Here is a 23,680-nt window from a genome sequence, read left to right as displayed (position 1 = left end):
GTCCTAGCCAATCATCAAACCCAAGGAAGGGGTTACGGGAACCAGAGATTTGCAACCTAGTCGGGTGGAAGTTGTAGGTAGTACCTGAGATTGGTGCTGAAGTGAGGGAAGGGGCAATCTTGTGGGACTGTGTCATCTGTACTGACTCTGCAAGCAGATATGGTGGGGGTGACCCAGGCACGGCTGTCCCAACTTAAGAGAAGCCATGTGTGAGTGACCTAAGCCGTTCTGTGATCTAAGCCTGCCTATAGTGCGTGCCAAAGGTCATCAACTATCATAAGGGAATGCAGAACAAAGGAAAAGCAGTCAGGAATCAAACAGTTCAAAGGTAAAACAGAGTCCCAGTTCTACCTCAAGGGACATACATGACAATCTGATACATAGCTTTCAAGTCCTGAAGGAACTAAGGCCCTCATCCAGCTGAAAGGGGTAACTACACACCAACTAGGTGAGAACTAGACCCCAGAACCTGTTCTGCTGTTTGGCCTCAGGTCAGACTATGGTAGGGGTAATGACAGCAATGAAGCTAAAGGCAAAGGAGAAAAGGAAAGATATTCCCATTTGAATGCAGAGTTCCAAAGAATAGCAAGGAAAGGTAAGAAAGACTTCCTCAGTGATCAATGCAAAGAAAGTGAAGAAAACAACAGAATTGGAAAGACTAGAGATCTCTTCAAGTAAATTTTGATAACAAAGGAACATTTCATGCAAAGATGGGCTCAATAAAGGACAGAAATGGTATGGACCTAACAGAGGCAGAAGATATTAAGTAGGGGTGGCAAGAATACACAGAAGAACTGTACAAAAAAGATCTTCATGACCCAGATAATCACGATGGTGTGATCACTCACACTCACCTAGAGCCAGACATCCTGGAATGTGAAGTCAAGTGGGCCTTAGGAAGCATCACTATGAACAAAGTTAGTGGAGGTGATGCAATTCCAGTTGACCTATTTCAAATCCTAAAAGATGATGCTGTTAAAGTGCTGCACTCAATATGCCAATAAATTTGGAAAACTCAGCAGTGGCCAAAGGACTGGAAAATGCCAGTTTTCATTCCAATCCCAAAGAAAGGCAATGCCAAAGAATGTTCAAACTATTGCACAATTGCACTCATCTCACATGCTAGCAAAGTTAATGCTCAAAATTCTCCAAGACAGGTTTCAACAGTACGTGAACTACGAACTTCCAGATGTTCAAGCAGGATTTAGAAAAGGCAGAGGAACCAGAGATCAAATTGCCAACATCTGCTGGATCATCGAAAAAGCAAGACAGTTCCAAAAAACATCTACTTCTGCTTTATTGACTATGCCAAAGCCTTTGACTGTGTGGATCACCACAAACTGTGGAAAGTTCTTCAAGAGATGGGAATACCAGACCACCTGACCTGCCTCGTGAGAAATCTGTATGCAGGTTAGGAAGCAACAGTTAGAACTGGACATGGAACAACAGACTGGTTCCAAATCGGGAAAGGAGTATGTCAAGACTGTATACTGTCACCCTGCTTATTTAACTTATATGCAGAGTACATCATGAGAAATGCTGGACTAGATGAAACAAGAGCAGGAATCAAGATGCTGGGAGAAATATCAATAACCTCAGACACGCTTCCCTTGTGGCTCAGACAGTAAAGCACCTAACTGCAATGCAGGAGACCCGGGTTTGATCCCTGGTTTGGGAAGATCCCCTGGAGAAGGAAATGGCAACTCACTCCAGTACTCTTGCCTGGAAAATCCCATGGACAAGAGGAGCCTGGGACAGGGCTAAGCGACTTCACTTTCACGCAGATGACACCACCCTTATAGCAGAAAGTGAAGAACTAAAGAGCCTCTTGATGAAAGTGAAAGAGGAGAGTGAAAAAGTAGGCTTAAAACTCAACAGTCAGAAAACTAAGATCATGGCATCTGGTTTCATCACTTCATGGCAAATAGATGTGGAAACACTGGAAACACTGAGACTTTTCTGGGGGACTCCAAAATCACTGCAGACGGTGACTGCAGCCATGAAATTAAAAGACGCTTGCTCCTTGGAAGAAAAGCTACAACCAACCTAGACAGCATGTTAAAAAGCACAGACATCACTTGGCCGACAAAGGTCTTTCTGGTCAAAGCTATGGTTTTTCCAGTAGTCATGTGTGGATGTGAGAATTGGACCATAAAGCTGAACGCTGAAGAATAGATGCTTTTGAACTGTCGTGTTGGAGAAGACTCCTGAGAGTCCCTTGGAATGCAAGGAGATCCTAAAGGAAATCAGTCTTGAATATTCATTGGAAGGACTCCAATACTTTGGCATTTAATGCAAAGAAATGACTCATTTCTGACCCTGATACTGGAAAAGATTGAAGGGAGGAGGAGAAGGGGACAACAGAGGATGAGGTGGTTGTATGGCATCACCAATTCAATGGACAGCAGTTTGAGCAAGCTCCGGGAGTTGGTGAAGGACAGGGAAGCCTGGCATGCTGCAGTTCATGGGGTCGCAAAGAGTCGACATAACTGAGTGACTCAACAACAAAGATAAGGGAGAACATATTTCATTTCAAAATCCCTACTTGGTTGTGACTTTTATCTTATTTTGGCCATCATGCAGCACATGGAATCTTAGTTCCCTATCCTGAGACTGAACCCACTCCCTCTGCATTGGAAACCAGAATCTTAATCACTGGACTGCCAACGAAGTCCTGTGACTTTAACTGTTTATTTTACAAGCACTCACTACCTTTTACTAGGACTTGACATTTAACCCGTGACTGTAATCTTACATGGGAATTTCTGGTTTTTATCTGGATCCCAAAATGGAACATCTGTATTTGAAGCCTGATACAAGTATAACTGAAGCTTCTATAATGGAATTTCAGTTTTCCCAAGTGTAGCAATGTATGGGATACATTTTGAATAGCATGAAATAAGAGGCTGTTAATTCTTACATAGATACAGAATTGATATTTTAAATACTCTTTACCCTCAGAAAATACAGGAAGTTTGAGGTTATAATTAGAAGAAATCCCTCAAATTATTAATTATACCACTGTTGAAACATGCAGAAATGCAGCTGCAATGGAAGGGATATAGTTCAGTCTATTTTATACTCCAGTTTTAAGTTTTCCTGGAGAGCTACAACTTAGGCAGAAGAAAAAAACCAAAGCTAAATATAATGCTGCCTTCTCAACTAAAGAAAAACAAATATAATCGCCTTATCAGGGATACAAAAGGAAAAGTCTGCCCACTGAAGTTTCCTCAAAATGGTCCCTAGAGGCTTGTCACGTAATGCTTGGCTCTCTGGGGTTTATTTAGCAGGGATCTTCAAGGACAGAAATTCTTTTGTTGTTGTTGCCTTAGAACAACTCAATAAGACTGGGTGCTTTCCTGAAGCATTTATTTTTATTTTGGTCTTTCCATCAATGTTTTTGTTCTCAAACACCCCAGGGTCCTCATTTTACAGAACAAAATCAGCAGTATAGGCCTAATCAATTAGACAATCTTGCAAGTTATGTAAAAACTGGGTAGTCAAGAGGTAGTCATGGTAGAGGACAAAGGAACAGAGGTTTGTTATATATTCCTTTGGGACAGTTGTGCATTTCCCTCATGTTCAAGGGACAGCAAAGCAAAAAGTTACTGTTTTAAGAACTAGGCAAGGCCTCAGTGTGAAAGCCCTCCTCATCTTTTGCTGCCATTCCTCAGCTGGTAACTTTTCTTTCTTGAGGTAACTGCTAGGTTTTGTACTTCCTATGGACAGGAAATCAACCAGGATTAAAATGCTTTAATACACAGCTTTGCCAACAGAAAAAATTAACAGTCTAAGGAAAAAGATGAGAAATTTTATTCAGGCCAATTTGAGGATTATAATCTGGGAGACAATCAGAAAGCTCTGGGGACTGTTCTGCCAATTAGAGATCAACGCACCCTAAGTCTTGGGGACAAAGATGAGGACTGGTGGCGCGTAATCAGTCGCTCAGTTTGACTCTGTGACCTCGTGAACTGTAGCCTGCCAGGCTTCTCTGTCCATGGGATTCCCAAGGCAAGAGTACTGGAGTGGGTTGTATCCCCCTGTACTGTACAAACCCAGCGATCAAACCTGTGTCTCCTGCATTGGCAGGTGGATTCTTTACCACGCAACTACTGGGAAAGCCTTTTGGGTTTATGTCAAATGATAGCATGACACTGTTTATGCTATTTAGAGTTTACACAATCCAGACCCACAGGAACAGTGGGCCACAGGTTATCACAGTCCCTTACGAGGAGGAGTGTGTTAGGATTTGTTTGTGTGTGGGCTTCTGACTGAGTACTAACTAAAATTTTTAATGCACAAAACCAAAACAAAATTTAAAAAAGAAGGAAGTGTTTCTCCTTGTGTCCACCGATGAGATTAAAATGGAATGTCATCTCCTAAGGAGCTCCGGTTTATGCAGATGCACAATACAGGCTAAAGGGGAGGGAGGAAGCCCAAAGGGGTAAAGAAAAACTGTAAACTTTTATTTTGCTAAAAAACAAGAATTTTACCAATTCTTACCTGAGTTATGGGAAGTCTTAGGTGAAACAGACATGAAGGCCAGGCTTTCTGAGTACAGCAGTGGTGAACTGTGGGGAGGACCCTCTTGTAGGACCTATTTCTTTTTCAAGGGCAATCCCTGAGTCTATCCCTTAAAAGAAAAATCTGAAAGAGATACATAATATCTAATATATTCAACAGCATCTTCCTCTTGGTACATAAGCAGCATGAAGATTTTGTTAACAGCATCCACAGAAAACAAATATACCAGTAAATATCATTTTACTTCATCTGAGAATAAGAGTTCCAAAACAGAAACACAATACTCACAAGGGTCATACAATTACCAAATAAAGTTCAAAGATTTTTAACAGTCCTTTTTACTTTTAGACTGTATTCCACAAATGATGGCAGGCCAGTTATTATGTACAGGAATCATGGATTCATTCCCTCCCATGGCTATGTAAGTTCTTAGCTAGTGAAGATTGATCCAGCAGTTTGTTGGGATTCCAGCTGCTGACAGTTCAAAGCTTTTAATGGTTGTGGCTTTGGGCCCACAACAGACAAGGGTCTACTGTACTTTGAGATTACAGAAAAGACTCAAACAACCCATCTCCAGAATTCTGCAAAATAATCCTATTTCACAATCATGTGATCAACAATTACATCTCTAATGACTGAAGACATGCTGTTCAGATGCATGCTTTCTGGCTGAATAAGCTGATTCTTCACGTACTGTTTAACTTCTAGTAACATAACGGGATGACAGAAGATGAGATGGTTTGATGGCATCACTGACTCGATGGACACGGCTCTGGGTGGACTCTAGGAGTTGGTGATTGACAGGGAGGCCTGGTGTGCTGTGGTTCATGGGGTCACAAAGAGTCAGACACGACTGAGCAACTGAACTGACTAACTGAACATTGAAACTAATTTATTTTCATGTATTCAGTAATTATTATTAAAACTTGATAAATACTATCCTGATCATTTAAGCTTTTAAAATTTAAGCTATGAAATTATGAATTTGGTAATATATGATATTCTCAGACCAACTTAATGTTATGTATTATCACATCAAGACATAGAGGTCTAAAGAAATCTGACTAGCATTATCTTGACCCTAATACAAAATTTTTACTTACTTAACAGGTTCTCAGAGATCCTGAGTCCTTCATGTTCTCTATGATTAGCTTAAGATTTTCCACTTCGGGCTCCAGCAGCACTCAGTGCATACCCTGTACTGCAGACTTCTTAAATTAGAGAGACAGGAATGTACACTTTTTATATTCTTTCAGAGCACAGTTGAAAAGCAACACCACCTACCATGCTAGGTACTTTCTTACATGTGTGGACTACTCCACAGCATGCATCTCAAGTCCCTTTCATTTTAAAATCATACATTAACTTATTCCATTAGAATGGAATTATTAACCAGGAATTTATTAACCAGGAATTACCAGAAGGCCTTCAGGAGTTGGGAGGGAGGCTTAATAAAGGCCTCCATTTGTGTTTCAAGGACTTTTCTGAAGAGAAAACCATGGCTTTATTAAAAGATCAAACAGGTCTATGATCCTCCACATCCTACAAATTTTAGAAATCACCTCACTGGATTATCTTATTTTATAAACTTTTCTGGTCCTGTTCTCCAAAGTTCTGGAACCTCTAGCAAGTTGTAATTTTATAAACAGGGCCTGATACTTTGATTTCATTTTTACAGTCTTAGCATACAATTAAATATACTACATGTTCAGCACATAAAAAATTTTAAGTATTCTTATATATATCTGGATTGTATCTTAATCCATAGTACTTCACAGAGCTCATGATTTTAAACAAAAGCAAATTAAATCATATCTCAAGTTCTAAATCTTCTAAATACATTAACAGTGAAACCGGTAATTGTTTCCAAAATTACTAGAAAGTACGTGATTTTCTTGAAATGAACTTGAAGTGAAAGGCAGCCAGGAGGTCCTTATAAGGAGTGTCTGAATCTAACTTGGTCAACGGGATCCTGCAGAGTTGGCGAAATCTAGGAGAACGGAGCAGCAAGTTCTGTGAAAGGCCCATGAAGCTGGAGCACAGCCAGTAGAGGACGATTGACTGCGACGAGAAAAACGGACATAATGTCAGCATCTCTCCATTCTCCAAGGTCTAGAGACAGGTAGGCAGTAAAAAAGAAAACTAACAATCTCTGTAAACCAAAGACCAGGACTGAACAAGACCTTCAGTAGCTAATAGATACCTGGGTCAGATCTAACAGATAGGTAAGAAAGTTGAAAGGAAGACCCCCAAAATGAAAAGAAACCAAAAGAAGAGGTATTGGTGACAGAAAGTGGATGGCAGAGAATTGCTCCCAGGCAGGGGTCCAAGAGAGATCTCATTTCCTTCTTTGGCCATTAAGCAGACTGTTTCCCCACCAGGAGTCTCGACAAACAGCTACCCAGCAGGCAGGCTGCTGGCGGCACGGCCCCTTAGGACGGCAAACTTAGCTTCCCTACACCTATACACAGTCACCTATCTTCCAAATTTTCCCAGGAACTAGTTTCTAAGTGTAGTCCGGAATAGACTGTCTTTGCCTTTTCCTGAGACAAAGCGTCTCAGCCCAACCCTCTACTTTCTTTTCTACCACCACTGAGATCCAGTTATTTAGGTCAAAGAGCTGTTTTTCTCATGTCTTCACAGAGCTGTTACAGTAAGTTGCCTAATTCTGACTTTCCTATGTATGAAAGGATCCACTTTTGGATAGTTAAGGCATTGTTTTTTTGGTCTCTGTTACTCACTTGGAACCCAACTTTTCATTAGAACTTTACTGCTACTTTACTTGATCAGGGGGTTCCCTCAGTTATAATTGGTAGTCTTTTAGTCTGCAGCCTCTTGAAACATGCACAAATATACATCCATACACACATACATCTTTTCTCAACTTTTCTTTGGTATCAGAAGGTAATCAGGACCCAGAGGCAAGACCATGTGCTAGCTGAGTCCAGTCCTGGGGTCAAACTGCCTGAGTTTGAAATCTATTTATTTAACTTTTGGCAAGTTATTTTTCTTGTTTCAATTTTCTCTTTTATAAAATGAGGGACAGACTGTACCCAGGGATGCTGTGAAGAATGAGAAAATTCATGTAGTGTGGTAAGCACAGTAAGTGGCTCATATTAAGCATTTATTTGTTCCAGAACAAGTTTTTAAGAGAAGTAATGAAATCTTAAAGGCAGATAAGCATAGTCGCCAAAGAGTAAGAGCCAAAATGCCTGAATGTGTGTGAAGACTCTGCCACTGAACAGATGCGTGACCGTGAGTTACTTAACCTCTCTCGGGGTTAAACTGAAGATTATAATAGCACCTACTTCAGCGCACTGTTGGGAGAAATATATGTACTAATACATACGTGTGTGTGTGTGTATGTATATATGTAGATAAATGACTTAAAACAGGGCCTGGCACAAAGTTCATGCTGATTAAATATTAGCTAGCATCATCATCAAACTTATCTATGAAGCAAACAGTACCCTGGTCCCATCTACTTCAGACTACAAACTGCCTACTAAGTATCATTCATCTTTGTTAGTAATAAAATCCTAATTTTCAGCAAGGTATATTGCCATCTGAAAAAAAAAAAGACTATATTTTTCATCCTCTTCTGCAGTTCGGCATGGCCACATATTTAAGATGTAAGCACAAGTGTCTGGTAGGGCATCTGGCAAGGGTTCTTAAGTGGTTGACTGTAGTTGAAGCATCTGACTGTAGCTGAAGCACCCTTTTACTATTCTTGCAAGATAACAAGCCTCAGTGGCCATCATGACTATCCTGCGGCCTTCAAGACAAGAATGACAGCTTGTGGACGATGCAGCGTTGAGAGAACTAGGCAGTCTTTCTCACGTCTTCACGAGCTGCCGTATCAGCTCTACATTAAATGCCTCATTCTGACTTTCTTACGTATGAAAAGGTCTCTGTTACTCACTTGGAACCCAACTTCTCATTAGAACTTTACTGCTATTTTACTTGATCTGTGGGTTCCCTCAGTTATAACTGGTATTATTTCTCCTTAGAAATGTAGTGAATTTGCATTATTATGTTTTTACAGAGTATTTTATAACATTATTATTATATGAGAAGTACTATAACAGGCACTTGTTATTTCATTAATTTTCATAGACATTATGGTGTCTATTGTAGAAATGAGGAGGCTTATTTTACACAGGATTAATGACAGTACTATGTCTAAGTGACAGATGAAAAGTATTTAACAGACATTTTTGATGCTGAAAACATACTATTTCAGATTTTTAAGACAAGTCCTATGAAGTACTTTTATACAAGGGACAGAACTTGAACCACCAGGAACAAATGGCTACTACTTTATCGTCTCCGTGTTGATTCTGAGCAAAGACAGATATACTGATACAGCTTTACCTATCTTAGCACTAAAGTATCTGTGAAAAAGAAGCAAAAGGCTAAAAAATAACTGCAAATATAACATTATTTTTCTATTTCTATAAAAGTTTAATTACATATAAATGGGGGCAAGTATACCTATCTCATAAAATTTCTATGAGATCAAATAATATTACATATGAACCCATGTGGACCCTTGGTGGGGAAAAATTTTTGTTTCTTTTTTAAATGCTAAATTCCTTGGATCCCTCTGTGAAGACAAAAAGAATTCAATACATCAACTACTCAAACAGAGCAAATGCTACATTCATAGTACTGTTCATAGTACTCTGCAAGATTAAAAAAAAAAAGGAGGAAAATGGAGGGGTAAGAAACATTCACATAAAGGAAGATTAACCAAGCCCAAGAAATATTCAGATGTCACCTGGTGACAGAGTCAGTAGATTTGTTATTACAGAAATCAGAAACCAGTAGGGGATTAAGTAGTCAGAGGAAGCACAACAGAAGAGGCACAACGTCAGTCAGTCTAAGCTAAAAACAGAGAGAATTTATATTTAGCTCACGCCTCACACAATGCTGGTGCTTACTCACTGAAGGTACTGTCGCCGCGATTGGAATCATCAACACTGACAGTGCACGAACAAAGTACGTAACATACTTCTGAAAACGAGCCTTTCCAAGTTTTTGCAGAGCAAAAATCTGAAGGGGTAAAATATACACACACATGTTGATTATCTAAATACACATTAAGTGAGACAAGCTTTAAAATGCAAAGTGATCTTCGACTGGCCTCTACCTATATTTTAACAAAAGCAATAAAAATAAAAAAACAAAACACTGATTTGTTTGTCAACTATCATTGGTTGATCAACTATCTTTTAAAAAACGTGGTAATTATTATGTAAAATTCTTAAATGGAACTAAGTAACAGCAATAAAGAGACTCATCTATATTAAATAGGATCAAAGCATAATTTTTAGAGATCAATGTTTTTTAAAGATTGTAAAACTGAAGTCCCTTCAAGATAGGTATTATGTGTGAATCATTACCCTTGTTTTTCAGCAACTAAATACAGGGCCTCGCATAGAGAAAGAACTTAACAAGTATCTGAAAGGTTTGTGATCTGGTTACATGGACCACGGAAAAGAACTAAGCAGGCTAGGCAAGAGGAGTTATGGTTTATGAATTACTTACAAGGCAGTTTAGCTTAATGAGTATGAGCACAGATTCTGTAATTCTATACTCAAATTACGAGAATCACATGGCAGTCCTGCATTTAGTGGTTACATGACTTTGGGCAAGTTACTTCACCTTTCTTTGCCTCCCATCTCCACCTTAAGATGGGGATAATAATAGCACCTACATCATAGGACTATTGTTAAGAATTAAATGAGTTAATTCATGTGAATTGCTTGTAATAGTGCCTGGCACATAGTAAATGTTAGGCAAGAATAGGCTTTTATTAAATTTATGCATGCTGGGTTTTTAGATGGAATAAAAGAAAGATGAGTAGACTGACATTAATTCACTGTGACCTTGTGTCATCACTTCCTTCTTCCTAAGAAATACTAATTACTAACCAAGTTCACAGAACTATGCTAGATGCTCTTAGGGTAACACACTTAGACTACACATAGAGTCTTTCCTCAGGTCTTTGCTCTCTAAGACCTCAGAGAATCTTCATATTTCTCATCTTATTTCAAAAAATAAGGGGTGTACTAGATTTCCCAAACAGCGATCAGCAGATATGAGGTCTGTGAAATCTCAACTGCATTAGATCTTTCCTAAGATTTCTTCTAGTTAAAGGGTCTACGTTCTTCTCAAGAGTCTAAGAACAATTCTTTATGGAACTAAAGGCAAGTTTCCCCTAAATTCAAGTTGAATAAAGTAGCATGAGCTAATGGTAAGATATGGCTAAGGGGTCGTATTTTATATGTATGTTTCTCCATTCCATTTTATAAACAAATTCTATGACTAAAAATGGCAGTCAGGTATGTTTAACTGACATATTAAACATACACACAAAACATCCACATATTGTGGGAATAAGACCAGATTGACATCTTAATCGCTGCCTTTACCAAAAAGCGAATCACAAAACTGTTATGTATTAGCATGGTACCATTTTACAGTTGAAGGAGATTTTGGAACTGTTCCAAATCAGCTCTCTTATTTTAAACTATGAGCATTCTGACCCCCCAGAGAAGTTAAGGAACTGGCCCCAGAAAATTGATCAACAGCTGATCTGTGACCCAAACCAAGGGGTCTCATGACTAGCTAAGACACTGCGCCCACTATGCAGGCGGCCCAGGTTCGATCCCTGGTCAGGGAACTAGATCTGACATGCCACAACTCAAAGTTCCTACATGTCACAACTAAGACCCAGTGCAGTTAAATAAATAAACAAATATATATTAAAAAAACAAAAAAACAAGGAGTCTCAATGTTAGCTCAGAGCTATCACCAGTAACTCAAATCCATTTATATCTGATGTGGGGACAGCAACAAAAATCTCAATGATTTAAACAGCAAGCAAATCTTATTTAAAACCACTCACCTCCACTATTAATAAATTGATGACACCAACGGAAACAGGCAGAATCCAAGTGGAATCCAGAGCAGTGAGGTCATGAAACCACAGGACCCCACCGGTAGTTAACTGCTCCTGAACAGAAAAACCTGCTGAAACATTTTTATAAATAAAACAAAAGAATTTCTAAAAACAGCAGAGGGAAGTGATTCCAGTAAGGTGTTCCTCACACTGAAGACTTGCATTTTTTATTTAGGTTATTTTCATTACACAACATAAGTTAGTTCTTGTACTGAGAAAGAGGTAAGAAGTTTCTGGAGCAAATGGATGTGTGACACGTAGCAGTAACCCTTACAGACTGAAATTAAAAAAATTACTTGTCTACAGGCTGCTTTCTTTCAAGTCAATTTAGATTACTTTATGGTTAGAAATGCCTTTAAATGAAAGTAAAAACAAGCCCCTTAGTTTGTATTCTTTCATATTAATACTTACACTTATAACTGTGAAAGTTTTTCTGGCTTCTTAAATTTATACGTAGAAAAAATTCATGGCCCTGAAACCATATTATGGAATTATAACACTAATTTTATTAAGACTTCCAAGAAGTAGTACTAGTGACATCCTTCCTAAACAGGTATGTATTCTCAATACAGCTGGTTTGGTCACACTTAATATTTGAAATTCTATACCTGTGTAAGGGAGATGATAAAAGTGCATTCCAGTTACAGAAAGTTTGGATGTTTTTTATTTTTTTGCTTTTTCTTTAGAATGTAAGACAGTGTTAGAGAACTTGTTTGGGGGAATTATATTTCAATAGTAACTACCTTCTGAATGTCCTGCTCCTGTGCTAAAATTTCGGAGAGCGATAGACATGAAGATCCACATTGGAAGCTGAATCCAGACCAGCACAGTTGCTTTGAAGGGGTGGCAGTTATCCCGAACATAGAGCTCTGAAACAAGCCTCCGCATAGTCTTTAGGTAAGTGAGCCTAGTTTGAGGGAAGAGGGAAAAAGGGAAAGGAGAAAATATCATGTGAATACTAGTTGTGCTTCATCCCTAGAGGATAAACACACCCATGCTGTGGTTACTGGCTAAAGGATTTATGCAGGATTTTTGGTTGTCATAAGCTACACCAAAGTGAAGTGAAAGTCGCTCAGTAGTGTCTGACTCTTTGCAACCCCATGGACTACATACTCCATGGAATTCTCCAAGCCAGAATACTGGACTGGGTAGCCTTTACCTTCTTCAGGGGATCTTCCCAATGCAGGGATGGAATCCAGATTTCCTGCATTGCAGATGGGTTCTTTACCAGCTGAGCCACCAGGGAAGCCCAAGAATACTGGAGTGTAGCCTATCCCTTCTCCAGCAGATCTTGACCCAGGAATCAAACCGGGGTCTCCTGCATTGCAGACTGATTCTTTATCAACAGGAAGCCCCTAAGCTACACCAAGCAGCTGCCTTTAAAAAAAGGCAAATAAAGCCTTTTACTCAAAGTTTGTTCACAATGTAAGCAAATTACGTAACAATTTGAGAAATGTGACTCTGTCAAACTACAGGCTTTGTTTCTGGAGGTCTTAGGCAAACTAGGCTTTAGCAAGGGAAATTTCACTACTAACAAGGTATGACCAGAATTTAAATCAGAAATACTAGAGGTGAAAGCACATTTTACTTAGATTTCTTCACTGCAGCCAAACTCAATCACCTGATCCCTGAACATACCGTTCAGAGCAATGTGGTTTTGCACTATGTATGCTCTTGACCTGTCGAAACAGTCTCCATTCTTCAATCAATTCTTTCATAAAGATTTTCTTACTGTTTCTCTGTTAACCATATCAGTCACTCCTCTGTTGTAGTTTTTTTAACTTATGTTCTGAAGCCCCGCTTCCTAGACCACAGTACTGGATGGGCCTTCATCTTTCAATCTCTTGTGGCATGTTTTGTGCAAGGTAGGTTTTCAACAGGTTTGCGGAATTTAATCAAATTATAACGCACTGAATTAAGACACTACACAGAGACATTCCAGGCTCCTTGTAATTCAGTCTTCGCCCACTCTCTCAACTTTATTTCCTATTACTCTTTTTCTGGCCCCTTGAATGACCTGGGTCATCCAACAACTCACACTTTCACCTAAGTATACCTTGGAAGTTATTATATCATCTTTGCAGACTGTCCACTTTCCTGGCTGTTTGTTCACCTGACAAATTCCCTTTCATTCTTCAAAACCCGGTTCCACTGTCAATGCAGGAAACCCTCAGATGATGTCTTCCTCTAGAAAGCCATTCTTCAGTGTGGGGATGCGTCCAGACAATCATCGCGCCAGGGCTGCCTAAGCACAGTGGCACAGTCTTATCTAGGCTGCATTTGTAACCCCCCTGAGCACCTCTAATGTGTTCTTCTGGGCTAGAGCTGTAGCCCTCAGACTTCCTTGATCAGTAAAATTTCAGAACTACAGGTTTACCATCTTTTTATTTTATCAAGTAAAGACATTAAGCTGTAAGAATGGTTTTTTAAAAATGGCTGGTCCTTTTAACACTATATAAAGAGGGACTCAATTTCATATTGAAGATAGTTGGCAAATTTATACCTATATAGATAAAAATATATGGTTAGGGCCTTCCCTGGTGGCTCAAATGGTAAAGAATCTGCCTGCAATGTGGGAGACCTGAGTTTGATCCCTGGGTGGGAAAGATCCCCTAGAGAAGGAACTGGCAATCCACTCCAGTATTCTTACCTGGAGAATCCCAGGGACAGAGGAGCCTGGCGGGCTAGAGTCTCTGGGGTCACAAAGAGTTGGACATGACTGACTGACTAACACACATATACCCATATATATACACATTATATATTTATACTAAGAAACCCTTATTTTTTCATTGCTGTGAGCGGCTGAACACTTTGTCACAGTCTAGTAAGAATCAGAATTTGGGACCCTAACTAAGCAGAACTGGGGCAGGCTGATAGGAGGAGGAAGACTTAAAAGTGCCTAGTGGATGGCTGCCCACAGAGAACTACAACATGGTCAAGCATCCTTGGGCAAGGGCTCTCAAAGGGCTCAGGGAGACGACAACACAGGATAGATAGAGCAGAGTAACAACTCCTAGCCTACCCAGTTGCTTTTACCATGGCATTTACATTTTCTGTCTCTGCATTCTTTTAGGCAGCTACCTGCTCTATGCTGTCAAAAGATCAAGTCTGTAAATAACCTGCATCTTTTGTTGACTAAAATCTCAACAAACTGGCACAGTAACTGCATCCTGTGAAGCCTTCCCTAACTTCCCATGATGACCTAACTCCCTGTATATCATCTTTTTTACAGTTACTTAATCCAGTCATTATTTGATTACACATCTGTCTTTTTCAGTAGTCTAGAGTCCTTTAAGATCAAGGAACTCTCCTTTCTCTCTTTTTTTGCTTTCAGTCCAGTATATAAACCTATCATGCCACAAAAACTTTTTAAAATATTAGAGTAAAATGAACGACTTTGCTGCTAAAGCTACAGAATAGCACACCCTGTAATAAACACATACATACATATCTATTTTTTCATGGTCTTATATGGAGTGAATTAGCTTACCTGGCAACTCTCTTGGACCATCCCAACTGATGTGCACGAACTGCAACTTCTTGGTTAAGATGTCGTGCAATGTTTTTTATTTCTGGCTGCAAATTTTCCACCTAGCTAAAAAAAAAGCAGACTTTGTTATGAGCACATTAAAGATCTGTATTCATAACCATTCATAACTTTACTCTCTATTCCCTAAACTCATTTAAAAAAAAAATGAGGTTTACTGGCTGTGTCAAGAAACTCTAAGATTGCTCACAAGATGTTAAGATATCCTCAACTGAAATCAAATTAAAATTTCAGCTTATACACTTATCAGTGTGATGTTGGGCGAATTATTCAACCTCTAAAGTCTTGTTCCCTCCTATATAAAATGTATAACAGCACCTACTTCACAGGGTTATTTTAAGGATTAAATAAACCCTACACTCCACACTTTTAATGATTCAATTCCTGGGTTTTCCAGTAATAGAAACTGAAGAAACGGTAGTCTATTAAGAGTCTTTAGTATGCTCTTTGTAGCTACAGAGCCATAAAAGAACCTGCACTTACTTCTGCCTGTGTTAATTCTTTTTTGTAAAGTAGCTTACTGCCTTAAAGGTGCTGATGACTAACGGTCAGTACTCCGGAAGTAACTGGGGACCTTAAGCCCCGGGTGAGCCGCGGACCCTCCTCACCACGGGAAGTGGGTAGGCACGGTCCACGCGCGGCTCGGCACCCCTCACCTTGGCCAGGATGTAGTGCTGGTAGGCGGCCAGGGGTAGCGTGACGGCCCCGCGCAGGGCCACGGTGGTGAGGAGAATGCTGCCCCACCAGGGCAGGCCCGAGGCGGTGTGGGCCAAGAGCAGCACGTCCTCTGCGCCCTGTACCGGCGCCGACGTAGCCAAGGCCTCGTACCAGCCTCCCGCGCCGCTCGGGCCAGCTGTGGAGACCGATGCCACCGCCCACACTGGCAGAGCGGAGCGCTTGGCGCCGCCCGCTGGGGCCCGTGCGAGCGATGGCTCCAGGACACGGACTCGCAGGGCAGGCCGGGGCCGCAGCCACCTAACGCTGAGCCGGCACAGCATCTCTGCGCGGAAGCTGTGCCCGAAACGCCAGCCTCAGGGACCAGCGGTGCTCACACCACTCCTCCGACGCCGCTACGCGCATGCGCCGCGACCCCGGCGTAAAGTGGGCGTGAGCCCGCGGGTAGCCACAATTGACCTTCCCGGTCAAGCCAGTGACGTACTGAGTCGCACTAGAGATGACGCATGAGGCAGGAAAGGCCCACCTTTCCCACGCGGCACTGAGCAAGCCTACTGCGCAGACACGAAACTTTCGCGCTGCTGCGGTGGAGCTCCTTGAGGCTAGACCGGAATTGGAGTGTTGGGGGTGGGGCTTGCTGCCCGGAGCCTGGCGAGGCGTTCTCCAGGAAGCTCTCGTTCTGTAAAATCGGTCTTCGGCATATACCTTTCTGTTCTTTTTGACTTAGCTAATCATGTCATGGTTTAAGCTTTGTGGGTGCTTTTTGTGATCAGAAGGTAGCCCTCCACGTCTTTATGTGCGCCCCGATTGCTTTCGCTAGGGATTGAGATAGATAATACTCAATCTATTTTGAACGCGTTGCTGAAATGCCAGTTTGGAGAGAGGCGTGAGTTTGTGTTGTTAAAATCAAGTCTTTATGCACTAAGCATACTTTAGTCTGTGGTATAAATATTTAATTGGCTTATCTGGCCTAATAAGCATTTTCAGAACCAGTTTTAGTGTTTCATCTTTCATTGTAAAGAGCAGTAAAGTTTATTAAGAGTACAGAACCATCTCCTGAGTTAAGGGGAATTATCACTGGCAGCTCGGTGACTTCTTTATTGGGGCTTAACATCCTGTGTAAACTTTCAGGAGCCTGAACTGAAAGAACATCAGGTGTCTTCTGGTTAAAAGGAACAGGCTAAATGTACATGGACTACCTTTTAGCTTTGTGTTGCTGGGAACACAATGGGATGACATGGAATTTCCTAACATAATAATCATCCCTAGACCTAGAGACCAAATTGTGTTGAGGAATAAAATCATTGATTAAAACGAAGGTGCGGGCCAATACTGGGGTCATGTCAAACTGGAGCTACAGTTCTTGCTTCACTGTACACCTACCCAGGAGTACCAGATATATTTTCTCTGGGTTCAGGAAGTGATCTTCCTTCACATTGCATGATTAAATCCATTCATGAAATTTTATATGTTAAGACACACATCCCAACATATGTTGCATATAGAATTTCTTTTTCAAAAGTTGAAAGCCTGTATCATTGTCTCCCTGTTTGTCAAGTTAAAACAAGCAACCTATTGGTACTGACTACTGGTTTAAAGTGGAAAAGAATTTTATATGGAATTATCTTGGCCTGATGGTTGAGGGAGCAAAGGAACAACTTCTATGCTGCTGCACTCCTCTCGTTGCAGAGACCTGATAACATTAGTTGGCCTTTCCATAGCGTCATTTAAACCTAAGGACTGTGACCTTTTGATATGTAGGAGAAAAAGAGTTAATGAAAGGAAAAAGATGCTAAAATAAAAACTCCAAGTTTATGCATTCACTATTCAGATAATTTAAATCAAGAATTTTTCAACCTATTCCTCAAATTCCTAAGACTTCCTTCTGTGGATTTGTATTCAGGAGTCGGGGCTGGAACTTCTTCAATGAGTGTAGGTTCACCTTTTCTGCTACATTTTGGGGTCACAGATTATAGTCTCATTTAAAAATGTTCCACTGCTTTAAGTTTGAATACTGTGATCTAAATAAAATTTATGAATATTTAACCTAATTTCATATACTTAAAACATACAGTTTACAATTTGGTTAATGGACTGGCTATCTACTTGATATAGAATGTAGGGAGAATACAAAGTGTATTGTATGCAAATACAAAGTATATATGTATGTACTGGTAACATTGTGATACCCTGAGTATTTTGAGTGGAAAAGTGTACTACAGAGTGACCATACAAATACTGGGCAAACCAACTGAAATTATGTCAACTCTAATACTTTGCAAATGGATATATTATGTTTAAAAAGTTCATTTTTAAAATTTCTAAAAAGCTCAACTACTTATTATTAGCTTATTCCTGTCTTTTTATTCATACTACATCACATAGCTGTTTTCTTAATTTCATTTAAAGCTCCTTAAAAACAAAGACTATATATTTACTTTCAGAAGTTTCTGAAATTCTTATTCATCATCACTGTGCTGAACACAGGAATGGATGTCAAAACGTGAATACAGGCTACTTTATATATATATATATATATATACATATAGACTGTCTATATGTACAGTCATTTAAATTTCTCTCTTCCCAAATACACCTTCTCATTAACAAAAGAAACTTTAAAGGATATTTTCATGAGCAACTTAAAGTGATCCCTTGGAATCACATTTAATTTCTTTTTCCTATTAATGCATTGCTTTATAAAACCAAAGTTACCTAATGTAGAATTAGCTTTTTTTCTCATTAAAAAAAATTCTCTTGAATTATCATTGACTTTTAAGTACTAAGTATACAATATTGGCTTTTACTTTTCAAAAGTGTCAACTGATTTCAAGGTAGAAGTCTAATATGAAACCTCTTCTGACCCATATATTAGTCCTATATTTTTAGTCACATAAAGAAATTCTTATTTATGTCAAAACCACAGTAACATATTTTTCTCTGTATTCACTTATCCAAACTATAAGTGATGGTATTTTTGCAATCAAGGTATGTACCACTGTAGATTAAGTATTAGAGCATTAATGATGCTCTCATCCTAAATTCTAGTAATTTGGAATTTACAGCAGTTAATTCACAATACTCTCAGTTAACTGAGTGTTGTGACTTGCTTAATCTGGGATATATACATTTCCAAAAAGATTCAGGAGCATCTAGAATGTACAAATTATAATGTAAATATTCCAAACATTAAAAGACATCTGAATAGATACATTTATCTAAAGTAAAAATACAGAGTACTGGTATACTGAATCTCCATGTTAGTAACGAAAAACAGTGAAATGGTCTTCCTTTGATATTTTGAATCATTCTGAAATAATCCTGAGTTAAAAATTTGTTATTTGAAAGTTCTAGCATTCTTTAAATGTCACGCCAGATTTATCTGTAATCTAACACTTTGTATTGTTCTTAAAAATAAAGTAAGTGTGCAAAAATATTTATGAAATGTATAATTAGGTCATTTTAATCAATAGAAAAATAGAATAATATTTTCATGAAAAACAAGACAGGAACTATTAGTAAACTATTTACCTCCTTTATCCTGAGAAGAAAAATGATTGTAAGATAAGTATAGTAATTACCAAAAAAAAAGTAATTTTCAATTACTAGTAGACTGATTTAACTTTATAGTAACAGGAAACAGAAGGGAAAAATACCTTTCACATAAATACTAAAATCACTTTCTTGGAATATACTGCTATATGCTGAAATATATGTTGAAAAGGCATACCATGGGAATTCTCTTGGCACCAGTACACAAAATTATTTCTAAAATGGAATAATTGGTATAAACAGATTGATTACACAGTAATTGGGATATTAATTCTTTTGGGATTTAAAGTGTGAACTAACCTAACTGTTACATCTAAGAGTTAAGCTGCTTCTTAAAAGAATATAAGAGAAAAGAAATACCTTATGTAGTCTGCAATTATACATACCACATACTTTCCAAAAAGGGGGGAAAAAAAAGACCTGCGTGGTCTCAAAAGATGATTTTTTTTTATTGTTCAAATAAAAGTGCACTGCATTACATCTGAAATATAAAAAATGTATCTGAAAAATGTTCCCAGTACAGACTTCTAAAACCATGGTATTATATTTAACAAGCCTGACCCCAAAAACTAAATTAGGAGCATTCCAATCAATATCCCCCTGTCCCATAGCTTTGAAGTAAAAAAAAAAAAAAAAAAGTTTTCTCTGTTTTTTAGCAAGACACCCTATCTTAAGAAATTCACTTTTGTGAGTCAACACAAGTCATGTGTTGTGATAAATACTGGGTGGTATCTGTTACCTAGCAGGATTATTTTAATTAAGAAAATAACCCTAGTAAACACAGAAAAGAAACTAAGCAAAAAGTTAAAGGATAGTGGCAAAAGTCATACATAAAATACTCTGTTAAATAGCATTATACCCCTTTCTTAGTAAAGTGCAATTTTATGTCATAGCTACATTTATTTGTAGGATATCATTTAGCTTTCCCTTAAAATATGGTTGTATCAATCACAGACAGGGAGAAAAACAAATTTATATGTATTTTAAGACCACCTCCTAAATTAAAAGGTACAAATGTGTTTATAAATTTTTGGATATGTTTGAGAAATCTTTTTACTCTTTACTTAGGCAACAAGAGTAAAAGAAATCATTTAATTTACTTGAACAGTCAAGGAACCATATTAATATTGTTAACCTGGGTGATGTATCTGAATTTTAGTTAATGTTTATGTTTCACCAGTGAGGAATTATGTCTATTATTTTTTAAAGACATTACTTCACTTTTATGCTTACTTTCTTTTATATTTCAACCATATAATTTATTGTATCACATGAGACAGGGTAGGACACATATTCTTCTTGGAATATGTTACTGTTTATTTTTTCAAGTGAAATGAATAGATAAATCCCACTGAGTAGTTTAGTGTGGCCCTGTGTCTTACATAAACAGGTTAAACAAGAGGCTTTATTTTGTAACCTGTGTATTCATGTCTACCATAAGTTGTCTTAATGACAAATACCAAATTTATTTTATTACTTGCCCCAAGTTAGCTGTTGATCCCTTTCACTGATAATATACAAACAAGTGTAGAGATTAAGAAGGCTTTAAAATTTGGGAAAAAAAAAAAAAAAAAAAAACTTTAAGTAAATTATTGAAAACTGGAATTTTTATGTTGACTCCTGATGACTCCAAAGCCAATGTTAAGAATCAATATTATCCAATATAAAATAGTACATTGAATTGTTTAATAATAAACAGTATATTAAGAGCTTGTATATGCTGACTGGGAACCAGTGGTGGCTTTTTAAATTCTCGGAAAGACTGATCATGATTAGAAGAAACCACAGGTGATGATGCAGATTCTCCATCTCTCTGTAGCAGCCATTAGAGTAAAAATCTTTATAGAATTATTTCATGATCAGAAAGAAAATTTTACTGGTATTAGTGGTGAGGGTGAGGAGAGAAACAAAGAGTGAAGAGAGAAGTGTGTGTTAGGTTTTAAAAGTGTGACAAGAGAATAAAAAGACAGGAAAAAGTGTTAAAATTTCTTACTCTACATGTGCCTTGCTGCAGACAAACTCAAAAGGAGAGCAGCACGGGTATTTTTAAAAGCCAGCATCAGGAAACATTCACTGATAATGCCCATTGTTTTACTTTATACTTAAATTACACAAGCAGAAAAGTTATACTTATTAATAGTTTAATGTATGAAGGAAACATCCAGATTTCTGAATATGAAGGTACATATCTCACATTAATTTAAGTCTACGTAAAGTAGAGCCTCTATACTGACATATTGAAATTTACTTTCTGCTTAGCCTTTTCTGTTATGTAAACAATTGTACATTTATTTGCCATTCTAAAACTTCAGGATCAAGTTTACATAATTTTGCTAAATTTCCGTGTTTGCTCAGAAGCAGTTTACAGTACTAAAACCAACCAGCCAAAGAACAGCTTCAACAGAAAGTTATGTCCAAAGGGGAAGAGGGAAAAGAAAAAAAGAAAAATGATAAGAAAAAGGCTAACTAAGGTAAAACGGATGATGATGGGGAATGGGCAGTCACAAATGTTCACAGAAAATAGGTCAGTTAGTAAGTTCTTCTGCAAAAAGCCTACACACTTCAGTCAAGCACATCAGTAGAATGATTTGGGAGCATAAATTTTTTTTTCGGCCACTTGTGATTTCCTCTGAATGAAAAGGAATCTGCAGGCTAACAAGCTGATCCTCATCAGCCAAGCTGGTTCATATGCACACTGTTCATGTGAGGTGCCCAGGGTCCAGTCCACACCTATGAATATAAAGCACACGTTTTATTAAATATGTATTTAACATATACTTGATTAAAATAAAACTCTTAATCACTAAGGAATATTTATGAACTAAACCAGCTAAGTTTCTCAGTCAACTGGCAACATACTGGGAAACAATAAAGAAAAGCAGTGAAAAACCACTATTATCTCTTGCTTTCCTGCCTCTAGTCTTATCCCTTAAACAGGATCTGAATTACCATCATTTTTAAAAAACCATTATCTGAGTACATACAGGTTGATGATTGTGGAATGAAAATCAGGTATTAAATATACACCACAGTAAGTTAAAACATACAACCATCTCTAAGCACTTTCACAATTACATACTATTTTGACATTTATAATACTTTTAATAAATAACCTCTAGATGCACCTTTTCACACAACTAGTAAATTCTGATACATAAAATTACACAACTTTACAACTTAAAATCTTTTACCTACCACCTGCTACTCAATGGAATATATTATGTCTTTCCTAATTTTAGCCCCAAACCACTACCTTTGGTACCCTTTTCCATATCCCTCTGCTATATTTCTGCTATAATAAATTTCGCTCAATTTCCCCAACTGCCCACATTCACCAAACTCTCTCACAACCATGATTTATCTCTATCACATCTGTCCTGGCAGCTATGTGCTATGCTTAGTCGCTCAGTCGTGTCCGACGCTCTGCGACCCCATGGACTGTAGCTCGTCAGGCTCCTCTGTCCGTGGAATTCTCCAGAGCAGAATACTGGAGTGGGTGGCCATGCCCTCCTCCAGGGGATCTTCCCAACCCAGGGATCAAACCCGGGTCTCCTGCACTGCAGGTGGGTTCTCTACTGTCTGAGCCACCAGGGAAGCCCCTTGGCAGCTCATAATCATTAAATAAAGGTTCATGGAATGGTCAGCCTTACCGTTTGAGGGCCATTATTTTCTGTGGAGCTTGAAACCATCTTTATCAGGGAATTCCAAGAGGGGTCCGCAGCATGAGGGCCATTAAATATGGGTCCTCCAGCACCATCAGGAAGGGGTGCTACAGGAGGAATCATTGCATTCCCATACACAGAGAAAGGCATACCCTTAAAAGTGAAAACAAAGATTATGCACACTGAAGTCACTGGTTAGCTTTCCCAGTATAATCAATACCCTAAAACTGTATTTGAAACTTCACCTCACTTTGGAACATATAAGTTATCTAAGTGATTTAAAAATTATTTTCCAATATATGATTTCTTCCAGCATTAGACAGAAGACAGTATAAGCCTAGTTATATAAAATCTTTTGTCAAAAAACATTTCTCTAAACAACTCAGACAAAATCAGGATTTATAAACATTTATATTTTAGCTAGATTTTCACCTATAATTTCAAGCCAAAGCTCCAGCACCATTTCACAAATGCTTATACATGGGAAGTAAAATAAGGCTAATAATCAGAAAATCATTTAATCATTTAGAACTAATGAACATGCTTTTAAATCACCATTACCCCAACTTTAGGAAAGTCCATGTATCCTGCAGGAACATGCTGATGGAATGTACCAGAAGGAGTTACAATTCCTGTACTCTCTCGCTCCATTGCTTGATGTTGTGAAAACACTCCTGGATCAGACATTGGCCTGTGAATCATAGGATTTCCCATCCCAGGGTTACACCAGTCTACTTTGTCTGAAGGAAG

General features: G+C 38.5%; 2 protein-coding genes across 9 annotated transcripts in view; both read right to left on the bottom strand.

Annotated features, from left to right (window-relative positions):
- Nucleotides 1–4,747: 4,747 nt before the first annotated feature.
- COX18 (cytochrome c oxidase assembly factor COX18) lies at nucleotides 4,748–16,120 on the bottom strand. Of its 3 annotated transcripts, none has more exons than XM_065914446.1 (6): nucleotides 15,698–16,120; nucleotides 14,985–15,085; nucleotides 12,235–12,398; nucleotides 11,438–11,562; nucleotides 9,468–9,579; nucleotides 4,748–6,585 (listed from the first exon to the last, which is right to left on the bottom strand). In XM_065914446.1, the coding sequence occupies exons 1-6, from the start codon at nucleotides 16,037–16,039 to the stop codon at nucleotides 6,515–6,517; spliced, it is 915 nt and encodes a 304-aa protein (XP_065770518.1). In that variant the 5' UTR covers nucleotides 16,040–16,120; the 3' UTR covers nucleotides 4,748–6,514. The 3 variants fall into 3 exon arrangements, with proteins under 3 accessions (XP_065770518.1, XP_065770516.1, XP_065770517.1); XM_065914444.1 differs by having other exon boundaries at nucleotides 9,472–9,579; XM_065914445.1 differs by having other exon boundaries at nucleotides 9,472–9,579; nucleotides 11,438–11,559.
- A 5,272-nt stretch (nucleotides 16,121–21,392) lies between these two features.
- ANKRD17 (ankyrin repeat domain 17) overlaps nucleotides 21,393–23,680 on the bottom strand; it is a 161,511-nt gene continuing 159,223 nt past the window's right edge. For all 6 annotated transcript variants that reach the window (XM_065914413.1, XM_065914414.1, XM_065914417.1 and 3 more), the window contains 3 exons: nucleotides 23,492–23,670; nucleotides 22,919–23,083; nucleotides 21,393–21,998 (listed from right to left, as the gene is read on the bottom strand). In XM_065914413.1, coding sequence (XP_065770485.1) covers nucleotides 21,939–21,998; nucleotides 22,919–23,083; nucleotides 23,492–23,670 — 404 coding nt within the window. In that variant the 3' untranslated portion in view covers nucleotides 21,393–21,938. The remainder of the gene's footprint in view (nucleotides 21,999–22,918; nucleotides 23,084–23,491; nucleotides 23,671–23,680) is intronic.

The sequence above is a fragment of the Muntiacus reevesi genome, chromosome 22 (assembly GCF_963930625.1).
Source record: "Muntiacus reevesi chromosome 22, mMunRee1.1, whole genome shotgun sequence".
In the NCBI taxonomy this organism is placed as follows: Eukaryota; Metazoa; Chordata; class Mammalia; order Artiodactyla; family Cervidae; genus Muntiacus; species Muntiacus reevesi.
Note: the sequence above shows the minus strand (reverse complement) of the source record. Positions and strands in the feature narration are given on the sequence as shown.